The sequence below is a fragment of the Zalophus californianus genome, chromosome X, assembly GCF_009762305.2.
Source record: "Zalophus californianus isolate mZalCal1 chromosome X, mZalCal1.pri.v2, whole genome shotgun sequence".
In the NCBI taxonomy this organism is placed as follows: domain Eukaryota; kingdom Metazoa; phylum Chordata; class Mammalia; order Carnivora; family Otariidae; genus Zalophus; species Zalophus californianus.
In genome coordinates this window covers 72,392,654-72,408,772 of record NC_045612.1, presented here as the reverse complement: position 1 = coordinate 72,408,772, position 16,119 = coordinate 72,392,654, and the positions used below count along the sequence as shown (strand labels likewise).

The 16,119-nt window shown below is 41.2% G+C and overlaps 1 protein-coding gene across 2 annotated transcripts in view; it reads left to right on the top strand.

Moving 5' to 3' along the window:
• EDA (ectodysplasin A) overlaps window positions 1-16,119 on the top strand; it is a 413,327-nt gene that overhangs the window by 389,575 nt on the left and 7,633 nt on the right. For both annotated transcript variants that reach the window (XM_027608183.1, XM_027608182.1), the window contains exons 3-4: window positions 7,382-7,405; window positions 15,599-15,778. In XM_027608183.1, coding sequence (XP_027463984.1) covers window positions 7,382-7,405; window positions 15,599-15,778 — 204 coding nt within the window. The remainder of the gene's footprint in view (window positions 1-7,381; window positions 7,406-15,598; window positions 15,779-16,119) is intronic.

The following is a 16,119-nucleotide window of genomic DNA, read 5'->3' as shown; positions in this document are numbered from 1 at the left end:
AAATATAGCCTGTTACCACAGAAACAGACATATGACAGTGGTAGTGCTCTGAGTAGGTATGAAAAGTGTTCTGAAGTACATAGAGAAAATAAATCAATATATCTAAGAGCTAAGAGGATATAGAACTCAACAGAAGTTGCTGCTTTTGTTCTGGGTCAAGATGCCCTTATCTAACATAAGATAGTTCTAGCTCCCTGGCATTTTCTCTGTAGAAGCTGGAAAACTACAATGGTCTCAAGTGAAAGAAATGGGTGTGGTAGCTATAGAGCCAGGGCTTTGAGGTCCATGTTAAAACTCTTAAGAATTATTTACTAGCTGTGGTGAGCTATACTAGAACAAGAAAGAAAGATAATGTACTCACTAGCATTTGTGAGAAATGTAATATAGTCTAGTGACGATCTTGTCTATAACTTTTCATCCTCATTTTTTTCCTAGGGATATGCCAAATGTCCACTGAGTAGAAGCTCTCTGATAGCCCTTCTGTGACACAAGTTGAAGTAGAGAAAGGACTGGCTTTAAGCCCCTGTTGCTCTCAGTACTCTTTATCTCATGGTCATTTTGGAAAATAAAAATTTTAATTAGCTCTTTATCTCACACTGTATACTAAAATCTATACCAAATTAATTAAAGATTTAAACATAAAAATAAAACCATAAAATAACTACAAAAATATGAAGAATTACCTTTACAATGCTGATGTATACATATTAAAAATGATAATGTAGAAATATTAGTTACATAGAAAAAAGTTTCCAAACAACATTTTTATTTGATCCTATTTTGCAAAAATACATATACATATGCCTTAAAAATTTCTAGATATGCATTAAAATATCAATACTGGTTATTTGTGGGTAGTTTAATAAGCTGTTTTTTTAAACAAGATGCAACTATATGCTGCCCACAAGAGACTCACTTCAGACCTAAAGACACATATAGACTGGAAGTGAATGGATGGGGGAAAAAATACCATGCAAATGGAAGCAAAAAAAAAAAAAAAAAAGCCAGGGTAACAATGCTTCTATCAGACAAAATAGACTTTACAACAAAGACTGTAGCAAGAGGCAAAGAAGGGCACTACATAAGGATAAAGGGATCAATCCAACAAGAGGATTGAAGAGGCTATAACAATTGTGAATATCTATTCACCAAACATGGGAGCCTCTAAAATACATAAAGCAAATATTAACAGACATAAAGGAAGAAATTGACAGCATCTGATGACCACAGATGCAAAAATCCTCAAAAAAATAGTAAACCAAATTCAACAGTACATTTAAAAAATCATTCACCACATTCAAGTGGGATTTATTCCCAGGATACAAAGAGTGGTCCAATATTTGCAAATCAATCAATGTGATAAATCCCATTAAGAAAAAGAAGAATACAAACCATATATCATCAGTAGATGTAGTAAAAGCATTTGACAAAATACAATAGCCACTCATGATTAAAAACTCTCAACAAAATAGATTAAGAGGGAACATACTTAAAAACATAATAGCAGCCATATATTAAAAGATGCACAGCTAACATCATACTCAATGGTGAAAAACTGAAAGCTTTTTCTCTAAGATCAGGGAAAAAAACAAGAATGTCCACTCTCACCAGTTTTATTCAAGATAGTACTGGAAGTACTGGCTGCAGCAATCAGAAAAGGAAAAGAAATAACAGGAATCCAAATCAGCAAGGAAGAAGTAAAACTTTCACTAGTTGCAGATGAAATGATACTATATGGAGTCCTAAAGACTCCACCAAAAAACTGTTAGAACTAATAAGTAAATTCCATAAAGTTGCAGGATACAAAATTAATATACAGAAATTGGTTGTGTTTCTATGCACTAATAATGAAATAGCACAGAGACATTAAGAAAACACTTACATTTACAATTACATCCAAAAAGAATAAGCTACTAGGAATACATTTAACCAAGGAAGTGAAAGACCTACATTCTGAAAACTCTAAGACATTGATGAAAGAAATTGAAGACCACACAAACAAATGGAAAGATAAAGCATGCTCATGGATTGGAAGAATTAATATTGTTAAAATGTCAATACTACCCAAACTACCTACAGATTTAATGCAATCCCTATCAAAACACCAATAGCATTTTTCATAGAAATAGAACAAAAAAATCCTAAAACTTGTATGGAACCACAAAAGACCTCGAAGAGCCAAAGCAATCTTGAGAAAGAAGAACAAAACTAGAGGTATCACAATCCCAGATTTCAAGATATATTACAAAACTACAGTAATCAAAACAGTATGGTACTGGCACAAAAATAGATACACAGATCAATGGAGCAGGATAGAAAGCCCAGAAATAAACCTATGCTACATAAAGAAAGCAAGAATATACAATGGAGGAAAGACAGTCTTTTCAATCAGTGATGTTGGAAAAACTAGATAGCTGCATGCAAAAGAATGAAACTGGACCTCTTTCTTACACCACACACAAAAACAAACTCGAAATGGATTAAAGACCTAAATGTGAAGCTGGAAACCATAGAACTCCTAAAGGAAAATGTAAGCAGTGCATTTTTGGACATCAGCCTTAGCAACATATTTATGGCTATGTCTCCTCAGGCAAGGGAAACAAAAGCAAAAGTAAATGACTACATGAAAATAAAAAACTTTTGCATAGCAAATAAAATTTTAAAAAGGCAACCTAGTGAAGATACTTGCAAATTATATATCCGATAAGGAATTAATATCTACAACTTGGAGTCCAAGAAGATGGCAGCAGAGTAGGATGACCCTAGGCTCACTTCATCTTGTGAATACAGCTAGATAACTCTCAAATCCTAAATACCCCAGAAATCAACCTGAAGACTGAAAGAACAAACTCCACAACTAAAGGTAGAGAAGAGGCCACACTGAAGAAGGTAGGAAGTGCAGAGACATGGTTTGGGAGAGAAACAGATCATGGCTGCTGCAGTGGGGAGGGAGTCACAGTTGTGAAGAACGGCAAGGGACAAACTAACATACAGGGGAATGCAAGGAGAAAATGAATCCCCATAACAATTGGCTTGGAAAGTGAGAGGGGCCAAATTTTGTGAGTTCTTGCAACTGGTGGGGCTTAAAGCCTGGAGTTCTAAAGGTCATTGGGCTTGCTCAGGGAAAGCCCAGAGGCATTAGAGTTGCTTTTGGAGAGAAGGCAGAGCAAACAGCCTGCAGACATACAGTGTGGAGACAGTAACCTGAAAAATACGTAGGGCAAACAGTGGGGAGGTTATCTGCTCATCTCAGATCATGTCCCAGAAAGGTAGCATTAATAGAGATACCCCTCCAGGAACAAAGGAACTGGCAGGCACCATTTCCGTCCCACACCCCTCAGCATAAACACAGACCTGCCTGCAGGAACCAGGGCAGAATGGGCACTCACTACCTAAGTTGCTAAAACCAAGACCCAACCCTCATGCTCTGGTGGAACACCCTTCTTAGTCACGCTTGCCTCAGTCCCAGCATGGAGGGCCCCTGCCCCCAGATAGACCAGCCCAAACCCCTGCCCACACCATGTCTCCTGACCCAGGAGTTTTGCAGGACCTCAGTTCCAGCAGCAATAGTGACAGGTCTCATTTCACAAGTAGACCAAGCCTACCTAGTTAAGACCCACCACATTCAGGCCAGGGACCAAACATTGCCCACAACAGGCAAGGACATCCTCTGCAGATGACTGCCCTGAAGGGTAAAGCAGCCAAGGCACAACTGCTGAGCACACAAAGCACATATTGGAGACACTCCCTGTAGTGACAAGCCCTGGGAAACAGGAGACACTACACTGCAGGGTACAAGTCCTCTTCTTAATAAGGCCATTACTGTCAACAACAGGAAAAGTAGCTGACTTTCCTAACACAGAGAAGCAGGCACAGAGACTTAGACAAAATGAGAAGAGAGGAATTTGTCCCAAATGAAAGAACAGGACAAGGCCATGGCCAGAGATCTAAGTGAAACAGATATAAGTAACATGCCTGATAGAGAATTTAAAGCAATGAACATAAGGATACTCTCTGGACTTGAGAAAAGAGTGAAAGACATGAGTTAGACTCTTAACACAGAGATAAGGGATAACATAGCAGAGATAAAGGGCTCAATAAACAAAATGAGAAACACACTTGATGGAATGAACAGCAGGCTGGAAGAAGCAGAGGAATGAACTAATGACCTAGAAGACAGGGTAATGGAAAGTAATCAAGCTGAAAAAAAGAGAAACTTATGAATTACAAGAAGAGACTTGAGGAACTCAGTGACTCCACCAAACATAATAACATTTGCATCATAGGAGTCCCAGAAGAAGAGAGAGAAAGGAGGGCAGAAAATATATTTAAAGAGATAATAGCTGAAAACTTCCCTAATCTGGGGAAGTAAACAGATATCCAGATCTAGGAGGCGCAGAGAACCCCGACAAAATCAACAAAAGCAGATCTACCCAAGACATATTATAATTAAAATGGCAAAATATGGTGACAAAGAAAAAAAAATTTAAGCTGCAAGGAAAGTCTCTTCAACAAATGGTGTTGGGAAAGAGGTGAGAGACCTGTACTCTGTCGGTGGGAATGTAAATTGATGCAGCCACTATGGAAAACAGTAAAGAGTTTCCTCGGAAAATTAAAAATAGAAATAACATATAATCCAGTAATTCTATTACTGGGTATTTACCCAAAGTAAATGAACAGACAAATTCAAAAACTCCTATGTTTATTGCAGCATTATGTATAATAGCCAAGATATGGAAGCAGCCCAAGTGTCCATCGATAGATAATATTGGGTAAAGAAGATATATAGATAGATAGATATAGATATATATATACATATATATATATATAAATACATACACACACACAATGGAATATTATTACTCAGCCAGGAAAAAAATGAGATCCTGCAATTTATGACAACATTGATGGACCTAGAAATTATAAATGCTAAGTGAAATAAGTCAGACAAAGAAAGATAAATACCATATGATTTCACTTACATGTGGAATCTTAAAAGTAAAACAAATGAATAAACAAACAAATAAAAAGCTGAATCAGAGCTATAAATACAGAAAACAAGGTGAGAGTTCCCAGAGGGGAAAGGGGTAGGGAGATGGGCAGTCTGGGCAGTCTGGGTGAAGGGGAGTGGGAGATACAGGCTTCCTTTATGAAATGAATAAGTCATGGGGGTAAAAGATACAGCATGGGGTATATAGTCAATGTCATTGTAATAGCATTGTATGGAGACAGATGGTAACTACACTTGTGGTGTACACATAATATAGACATAATATAGAGTTGTTGAATCACTATGTTATACACCTGAAACTAATGTAACATTGTGTGTCAACTACACTTCAATTAAAAATAAGAATTACTGAAAGAAAAGAATGAAATAAAAATAGTTTTGTTTAAAAAATTAAATTTTTCCTTTTTGCTTCCCCTTTTTATGTATGTATGTATGCATTAATATATGTACAATGAGTTGGTTCCTGGTATAAACACAATAGAAGTTAAAAAAAAATTTAACTTACCTTTCCCTCTTTTCAGTTGTTGATTTAAGTCAAGCTTTCTCCAGGAAGTTTGGGTTTGTTTGCTTTTTCTCAAATAGCCAATATAATTCCTTGTCTCCCCTCTTGCATATTTTTGTATCCAACTGCAAGTTCTTTTAGGATAGAGTTGTGTTTCATTATTTACCTTGCTGCCTTCCATAGACATGTTTGGTGAAGACTGGTTGCTTGTGTTGGTCTGATTTCCTCAGAACCTGCTTTGAAGTGTGCTGTAACAGTGCTAACCCTTTAGGCAGCGGAAATGATCAGAAACTTACCGAGGGCTAGCACAACTTGCCGCACTGTCTACCACCCCACTGCTCTGCCAGGCAGAAGTGGCTGACTCGCTGGCCGGTAGCTGGCTGATGGGCCTGGGCCTTTCTAGGTAAACCCTTCCTCAAATAGCTTTTTTTTTTTTTGGTCAAAGAGGTGGCCCTTCTCATGTTGAGTTGCTCCCTCTTTGTAGTATTTGTGCAGCTGTGTTTCCTTGCCAGAACCTCCATGCACATTATCAAGAACTCTCAATGCCATTAAAAACATAAAGGATAAGCAGCAAAGGAAGAAGACAAAGGACTGAGAGGAAGAAAAAGGATGGAAAACGAGGATAAAAGAGTGGGGTCTTATGACCTTAAGTGCGGCAGGTTGCTGAACCCAACCTAAAACATCCCATGCCCATAATAATACCTACTGTTACCCGTGAAATTTAGCAGGGAAATTATGAAAATAAAATTATTTTGCAAGGGAAGTCTATGCAGACATTTGTTTTCAAGGGACCTATGCAAGCTCTGACGGCCACACCGGCAGTCCTCCAGATGAGAGACTGTTGACTTCAGATAGAGCCTGCTCTTATAGATAAAGATCATTCTAGGCTTGTTGTAAGGATAAAACAAGATGATAAATGGAAATAAGTAGGTCTTATGGGTTATAAAACAATATACAATGCTTGGTGTTCTTAAGTTCCTGAGGACACGGACAACGGTTTAATGTCCAAGAGGGTCTTCATGGGAGTTTGGAACAGATTTTAAACACCTGTATCTAAAGAAAATCAAATCCACCTACAGAATGAAGAGAATTGGGTCTCCAGGAGGGGGAAAACATGCGTGGGAGATACCTAAATTGTGTGTGGGGGGGGTAGTGGTTGTCACCTAACCAGGTAACAAAAGCCTTGGGTTTTCTGAGTGTCCTCAATCGATTAGAATTGTTTTCTTTAGAAGGAATTTCCAAGAAAATGCCTGTGATTTCATTGTCAGTGAAACTGTTGGCACTTCTTTTAAAAGTGTCTGTTAACTTATAGTCTATTACAATGGGAGTGCATGTGGTACCCACATGAATGTATTATGATCACACTGTTTTAATAACTAACAATTTAAATCACAGTAAGTGACTAAAAAGTCACCTGCTGCTACTTCTGCTCCTTCCATGAAAATGACCCTCTTTTCCATTCAGCTTCAATGCAGGGGACTTCATATCGGTTCTTCACCTGAATGCATGACTCTTCAATCTCAGGACTCGCAGAATTAATGGAATGCCGTCCTAAGGTTGTTGAGTTCTGCGTTTATGGGCCTTTCATCTCTATGAAGAAGTAACCATTCCCTAACTGCAAAGACTGAGACTGAAAGGGTTTTCTAAGGAAGAATCCTTCTTGTGACGTTCTTGTTACAACACTCAAAAAATAGAAACAGACTGGAGAGGTCTGATAGTTGGGAGATACCTTGCCAATGACCTGACCCTTGGTGTGGGCCTCCCTCAAAATCTGCAGTGTCTTGGGAGTTTCTCCTATGACTGTCTTGGAGAATAAACGCTTTCTGTTAATTTCCAGTGACTTAATTTTCCTTTTTCTTTTTTAACAGGTCCAGTTAAAAACAAGAAAAAGGGTGAGTTAAGCTCCTGATTTTATAAAATTGTTCTCATGTCTTTTCTAAAATTAGAAGGAAAGAAAAACCAAGGGAGTAGGATATTTATATATTCTTTCAATGTTGGTTGTCCATTGTTTTATTCAATCGCCTGTGACCTTGAGTATGGTAGCTTCCATGAGACAAGAAATAGAGATTTGTTTTTCAGTGATGAGCCATGAAAGTGCTTCTCTAGCTGCATATGAAAGTTGTTTTTATTTTTCTTTCTTGCTCCCTCTTTTGTACAATTAAATTTACATCTCTTTCCTTCATCCTTCCTTACTCTTTCCCCTGTCCTTCTCCTTCTTCCTTTCTTTGCCCTCCTTTATCAAATCACTGATCATGTATAAATTAAGTCCTGACTTAATTATACTTGTGGGGACGAGGTATACTACCTCCTGAGAAATGTCAGTACCCTATTCTTGGCCTTAAACTATCCCTATCCTATGCCTTAGCCAGGGAGGGTATTTCTTACTTTGTGGTTTCAATATCATTTTCTCTGTGATGGAAAAAGAAAGCTGAAGGAATACCCTGATCTTTTGGTCCTTTCAAAGAAGCTTCTGGTTGAGCAGATCCATTGTGCCATTGTTGGGTCATTATGTTTCTGATATACTTGCAACAGGACTGGCCCAAGAACTTGTACAAGCACTTGCATAGTTGAAGAGGAGAACCCAAAACCAGAACAAGTTCCAAAAGACAGAATTAGGCAATACGGTCCACTCCTTAGGACTAAAAAAGAAGCCAACTACAAAACCAGTTTTAAGTAACTATTTGTTTCTGTGCCCTGACGTGTAAAGAAAATAAAGTGAAAATAATGATTTTTCATTTGAATGCTTTAAGTAGGGGTACCTGGGTGGCTCAGTCAGTTAAGCATCTGCCTTCAGCTCAGGTCAGGATCTCAGGTCCTGGGATCGAGCCCTGGGTCAGGCTCCCTGATCAGCGGGGAGTCTGCTTCTCCCTCTCCCTCTGCCCCTCCCCCATGCTCCTGCTCTCGCTCTCTCTCTCTCTCTCTCTCTCTCTCTCTCTCTCTCTTTCTCTCTCTCTCTCTCTCTCTCTCTCAAATAAGTAAAGAAAATCTTTTTAAAAATAAAATGCTTTAAGTAAAATGACTCTGTTAAGATTTCTGGAGCTTTATACAATAGATTATCAATCGCAGAGTAGACCAAAGAGACTGGCTTCAGCTGTGGCCTGCCACTTCTCTGAGCACTAGGGTGGTCTGGTGACTTGCAGTACCATGGCCCACATGGAAAACTTATGTCCCTGTTGTAAAGAAGCTGAGGAATGGCCTGGCCTCCTGAGGACCTGATCTGAGCAAAGTTGGAAAACAGCCAGAAAGCTGGGGTCAATGAGGAAAACTTTCTCCACTGGGCCTGGGCATTCACCAAAATATTATGTATTTAAGAAAGTAAATTTGATTTTTAAGCATGTCGGTTTTTTTCTAATAGTTTGTTTTTTATTTTTTTAAGATTTTATTTATTTATTTGACAGAGGGAGACACAGCGAGAGAGGGAACACAAGCAGGGGGAGTGGGAGAGGGAGAAGCAGGCTTCCCGCCGAGCAGGGAGCCCGATGTGGGGCTCGATCCCAGGACCCCGGGACCACGACCTGAGCCAAGGGCAGACGCTTAACGACTGAGCCACCCAGGCGCCCCTAATAGTTTGTTTTTTAGAGCAGTTTTAGGTTCACAACAAAATTGAGGGGAAAGTACAGAGTGTTCCCATATATTCCCTGCCCCACACACGGACAGCCTCCCCCACCATCAACATCTCGCACCAGAGTAGTACATTTGTTACAACTGATGAACCTCCATTGGTATATCATTATCACTCAAAGTACATAGTTAACATTAGGCTTCATCTTGGTGCTGTACAGTCTATGGGTTTTGACAAATGCATAGTGACATAGATTCCCATAGATTACAGTATTTGTGAAATAGTTTCACTGCCCTAAAAACCATCTCTACTTTGCTTATTCCTCATTGTCTCCCCCTAGCCCCTGGCAACCACTGATCTTCCTCTTTTTTAAGACTTTATTTATTTGTCAGAGAGAGAAAGAGAGCACAAGCAGGGGGAATGGCAAGCAGAAGAAGTAGTCTCCTCAACTGAGCAGGGAGCCCGATGCGGGACTCCATCCCAGGACCCTGGGATCTTGACCTGAGCTGAAGACAGACGCTTAACCAACTGAGCCACCCAGGCATCCTACCATTGATCTTTCTTTTTTTTTTTAAGATTTTATTTATTTACTCATCAGAGAGAGAAAGGAGAGAGAGCACAAGCAGGGGGAGTGGCAAGCAGAGGGAGAAGCAAGCTCCTCACTGAGCAAGGAGCCAGATGCAGGACTCAATCCCAGGACCTTAGGCTCATGACCTGAGCCGAAGGCAGCCAGTTAACCAGCTGAGCCACCCAGGTGTCCCCCACCACTGATCTTTCTATTATCTTTTTAGTTTTGCCTTTTCCCAAATGTCAGTATGTAGCCTTTGAGATTGGCTTCTCTCACCGAGTGATACGCATTTAAGTTCCTCCATGTCTTTTCATGGCTTGATAGATCATTTCTTTTTTTTAAGTTTGTATTTTAATTCCAGTTAACATACAGTGTTATATTAGTTTCAGGTGTACAATATAGTGCTTCAGTAATTCCACACATCACCCAGTGCTCATCATGACAAGTATACTCCTTAATCCCCATCACCTATTTCACCCATCCTCCCATCTCCTCCCCTCTGCTAACCATCAGTTCGTTGACTATAGTTAAGAGTCTGTTTCTTGGTTTCTCTCTCTCTCTCCCTTTCTCTCTCTCTTCCCATTTGTTCACTTTTTTTCCCTTAAATTCCACATATGAGTGAAATCATATGGTATTTGTCTTTCTCTGACTGACTTATTTCACTTAGCGTAATACTCTCTACCTCCATCCATGATATTGCAATGGATGCATTTTTATGGCTGAGCAATATTCCATTGTATATGTATATGCCACATCTTATTTCTCAGTTCATCAGCCAATGGCCACGTGGCCTATTTCCATAACTTGGCTAGTGTAGATACTGCTGCTATAAACATCAGGGTGCATGTAGTCCTTTGAATTAGCATTTTTGTATACTTTGGTGAATATCTAGTAGTACAACTGCTGGATTGCAGGACAGTTCTATTTTTAACTTTTTGAGGAACCTCCACACTGTTTTCCAGAGTGGCTGTACCAGTTTGCATTCCCACCAACAGGGTTGGTTGCAAGAGGGTTCCCCTTTCTCCAGATTCTTGCCAATACCTGTTGTTTCTTGTGTTGTTGATGTTGGCCATTCTAACAGGTGTGAGGTGATATCTCGTTATTGTTTTGATTTGCATTTCCTGATGATAGGTGATGTTGAGCATCTTTTCATGTGTCTGCTGGCCATCTGTATGTTTTCTTTGGAAAAGGGTCTATTCATGTCTTCTGCCCATTTTTTAATTGGACTATTTGTTTTGAGGGTATTGCCTTTGAAAAGTTCTTTATAGATTTTTAGATACTAACCCTTTATCAGATTTGTCATTTGCAAATATCTTCTCCCATTCTGTAGGTTGCCTTTTAGTTTTATTGATTGTTTCCTTTGCTTTGCAGAAGCTTCTTATTATGAAGTAGTTCCAATAGTGTATTTTTTGTTTCCCTTGCCTCAGGAGACATATCTAGAGAGATGTTGCTATGGCCAATGTCAAGGAAGTTACTGCCTGTGTTCTCTTGTAGGATTTTTATGGTTTCAGGTCTCACATTTTTTTTAAGATTTTTATTTATTCATTTGAGACACAGAGATACAGAGAGAGAGAGAGCATGAGCAGGAGGGGAGACAGAGGGAGAGAGAGAAGCAGGCTCCCTGTGGAGCCGGGAGCCCGATGTGGGGCTCGATCCCAGGACCCTGGAATCATGACCTGAGCTGAAAGCAGACGCTCAACCATCTGAGCCACCCAGGCGCCCCTCGGGTCTCACATTTAAGTCCTTAATCCATTTTGAATTTGTTTTTGTGTATGGTGTAAGAAAGTGGTCCAGTTTCATTCTTATGCAGGTAGCTGTCCAGTTTTCCCAACACCATTTGTTGAAGAGACTGTCTTTTTCTGATTGGATATTTTTTTCCTGCTTTGTCAAAGATTAATTGTGGATTCATTTCTGGGTTTTCTATTCTGTTCTATTGATCTATGTGTCTATTTTTGTGCTGGTACCATCCTGTTTTGATTACTCTATCAAGCATGTTATTTTTAACTTTTATCACATCCCCTTTAAAATGGAAATTATAATAAACCTAGAAAGCTCACCTGGCTTTGACAAGGACACCCTCTGCTCCTAAACAAGTCCACAGGTGACTTCCCTTCTTAATAGGTAGACTTGGGAACACTTTCTAATTATAGCAACTAGTTTTTTTTTTTCTTTTCACTCAGTCACTAGACAGTGAATAAGCATCTTATATCTGTTAGGAGTAGAGATTCCGAGATAAAGAAAAGCACCACTTTTCTTTATTTTTTTTTTCCATGATCCCAGTGTAGCTGGAATCATGGAAGTGCACACAAATCATTACAGTACGGCATCAAAAATGCTATCATAGAAGCATGAACAGCATGCTGTGGGAGCACAAAGAAAGAGCAAGTAGTTCTCCCTGGGGGAATGAGGAACCACATCTCAGGGGAAAAAGAAAAAAACACAGTATTTAACCTGGGCTTTGAAGGATGGAGGGGGGGTAAGGAGGGGGAAGGACATTCCAGGAAAGGGAACAACATACTCAAATCCCTCAGAAGCATGAAAGAACATGGCCTGTTTGGGGGAACAGCAAGTAGACTAGTGATGTACCAAAGTGTGGGTCATCTGTGTGGTAGGGAATGACACCCAGTTGTAGTGTTATTCAATGAGTGAGCACTGAGAGAACATACTTGCTAGTGATGACAGAAGACAATTGTCTAGGCTAGAAGCCCTGTGATTACAATTCAGAGAATCCAATGCCTCTGGCAGGGACTCGGATCACTGCCCAGCCACTGCTACCTGGTATATGAGCCATTATTAGAAGGAGGATGCACATAGGCCTTAAACATTTACTTTGACTCTAAGTGATTTAGAAGCCATTTAATACAGATTTCATTGGACACAGTGAATAGGCACATGCCTGAAGAGGTAAATTGAGTTGTTCATTTAATTTCCATCTTTAATAGAATTTTCCCCTCTTACAACTAACTTGCTCATGTTCATTCCCTCTCTCTCCCTCCCTCTCCCTCCGCCCCGCCCTCATTTTCATTCACTTGTTTTTATCTGTTCTTTCAACAGTTTGGCCTTCACTAAAAGGTTAGGGAAATGCCCCTTTTACGAAGTTTAGCTTTGAAAAGAATGTGAACATTCTGTCATCTAAGACTGCACCAGATAATTTTCTAAGTAGAGAAGTCTCCGGGCTTTTGTATCATGAAGTGTTCTGTTAAAGTAAGGAGATCTGGAGAAGGAATTCAATCCTCTAAAGTCATCCTCTTGTCCAGGGGTCATTTTGTACATGTTCCTCTCTGGGCCAAGTTTCTGTAAGTATGCAAGTGTGAGAAGCACACTTGCCTAAACCTAGTTACAGAGGAGCAAAGAGGACCAGCTGCAGAACTAGAGCACAGCAGGAGCTTTTTCCCAAATGCCTTCTAACATTTTCATAAGTGAACATCCTCTGTTTATGCTGCAACCATTATTCTCTTTGACTAGAGGAGTTTCTGGCTGTAATTCTTCCAAAATTACATTAGCGATCACAGGAGAGTCACAGTCTTGACACTGAAGTTTGTACTACCCACGGAACACCCTCTAGCTTCAAAATCAGTTAGGCCTGGAAATTCTGGGACATAGACCAGTCTAATACGCACCTTCCTCTGTGCCTATGCAAGTAGACACAGAGGAAGATGAGGGAGAAGCAAACCAGCCTAGGGAAGTTTCCTGACTGCCAGGGGTAAGTCAGTCTTCCTTATGGAACCTCAAGCTTGGGAGGAAACAGAAATCATCAAGGCCAAACTCCTCATTTCACCAATGGAGAAACTAAGGCTCAGGGAGAGAAAGGGATTCGCCCAGAGTACATCCATGGCAGAGCTGGGGCTTACAGCCTTATCTCCTGACTACAGATTTTGTGTTCTTTCCACTGCTCTAGCTGGAATTGAAACTTGGGCACTGAATAAGCCTGACTTGGAAGCTGCCCAAATCTGAAGGGAGATGGCTTTCCTGTTCAGCCTCTTGAAATTGGCTAATCTAGAAACTGGGCAGATCCAATCTTTTGCTGCTGCTATGCACAAGGAAAATGCTAATGTTCCTTCCTGCCTCTAGGTCTTTAAGGCTACAGGGAGTATCCCTGGGGCAGGAGCCGCACAATGACGCCACTGTTTCATACCAAACACAGATGTGGTTAGACATGGACAACTGGCCTCTTGAATGGCATTGCCATGGGGATTGAGTTTCTGGAACATGAGGCATTATTTATAAGGGAGGGCCTGATAAATCAGATCAGGATTCTCCTGCTTAAGAGGCTGGGGAGCAAGGAGTCAGAGTTGTTAAGGGGGTATTTAAGTGAGACTTAAGAGGGTTACATGTAAAACTAAGACAGTACCGCGCGGGTGGAGATACTGTCGTGGAGTCTGGTCGAAGCCTTCTATACCTGGGATTTCCAAAGATTGTGAGAAAGTAGTGAAGGGAAGAAGACACCCCCCTCCCTGTGGCCACCTGCAGTGCGTGAATTGGGCCGCACAGAGCAGAGGAAGTAAACAGGAGCTGCGGGTTTTGGTACAAGACCACAGTTATGACTCAGTCAAATAGCTACATCCTGGTGAGAATGTTGGAAGGACTGGAATATGGAGTAGAAGGGCCAGGATTGTTCTGAAAAGATAGTGAGCAAAAAAAGGGAGGAGGTGGTGGGCCTAATTAATAATACATTGGAGAATAGGGCCTCAGAGGAAAGATTCTGGGAAGCCGGATTATTCAGCCTATAAAAATGGAGGTTGGATAGGTGACTTAATGTCTATGAGCATATGAGGGTTATTGTGTGTAGGATGGTAACTATTCTTCTCTAGCTTCACAAAGAATAGAATAGAAGCTTAAATTGCCACAGGAGGGATTTCAGCTAAATATACGGAAGATCTTCCTAACAGTGAGGGGGTGCTAAACACAGGAACATGTTACCAAGGGAGTTTATAGAATTGCCTTTCCCAGAGATCTTTAAAAATAGGGTTTAGAGAGGTCAGCCGAGAAAGCAAAAACCTGCCAACTGCCTCCTCAGCTTTTTCTACTCTCCACCTCCCCTTCTTTCCTTCAATCTCTCTCCCTCCCTCTCCCCCCCCCATGTCCCCCCCCCCACCTCTCATCTCCCAAATTCCTTCCATTCCTCATTCCCGGCTACCACCACCTCTATACCAACCCCTAGTTCCTATACATCCCGACTTCTTTTTTTTTAATTATTTTTATTTATTTATTTGACACAGAGAGAGACACAGCGAGAGAGGGAACACAAGCAGGGGGAGCGGGAGGAGAAGCAGGCCTCCCGCGGAGCAGGGAGCCCAATGCGGGGCTCGATCCCAGGACCCCGGGATCATGACCTGAGCCGAAGGCAGACGCTCAACGACTGAGCCACCCAGGCACCCCTCATCCCAACTTCTATAGGAAACCTTCCTGGTGTTGATATTATGCCCAGGGTCAGGCTGTCCTCCTAGCTCCCTCTTATCTGCATCAAGTCCTCCAAACTGGGCGGTAAACATGAAAGCCACACTCTTTAACGATAGCCCAATGCTCAATTCAAAAAAGTGACCCACGGGTCTGGTAATTCTAATCTTTTGGACTTGGCTGAAAGGTAACCTCCTTTTTAAAACCTTCTCTGACCTCTTAAGCATTTTGTCCCTACTACTCATATGGCACTTAGAGTCTCCTGTGACTGTGTCTGTTTCCCCAGTAGACTGAGCTCCTTGAGGGTCATTTATTTCTATATCTTCAAACCAGCTCTGGAAGTAATTATTCATGAAAGGGGATAGGGAGAGTGTGTGTGTGTGTGTGTGTGTGTGTGTGTGTGTGTGTATGTATGTTGTATAATAGAGGTGTTCACCTCTTTAACAGCCAGAATTCTCAAAGGGCTGACTTCATGTCCTTGGAAATCTGGAGAACTCCTGACAATATGTTTGTGATCAGTCAATGACTACAAATGTACCACTGAATCTTGTCTTTTAGGAAAGAAGGCAGGACCTCCTGGGCCCAATGGCCCTCCGGGACCTCCAGGACCTCCAGGACCCCAGGGACCCCCAGGGATTCCAGGAATTCCTGGAATTCCAGGAACAACTGTGATGGGACCACCTGGCCCTCCAGGTCCACCTGGTCCTCAGGGACCCCCTGGCCTACAGGGACCTTCCGGTGAGTTCCTCTGTCTCTCCACCTGCCCCTAGGCTCCTTGCAAGTACTTGACAAGAGCAGGTGTGGGTGATCCTGAGAGCAGTTTCCGATGGCAGTCATGGCTTTGGTGAGCATTAAGAAAAGCAGGTCTCTAGCTCAGTGGAGAGCTAGAACTTGAACAAGCCAGTAGGGCCTGACCTACTCTAACTTCTTGTGTATACCAACCTGTCAAGGACAGGCCACCTGCTCTTGACCTTTCCATCACAAAGACCTGCCTGACTCTAGGCCTTTCTGTAGTGAGCCAGTAAACTCCCATGAGCCAGAGCCAGAGCCAGAGGCCCCGGAGGGTTTACACTAGATCT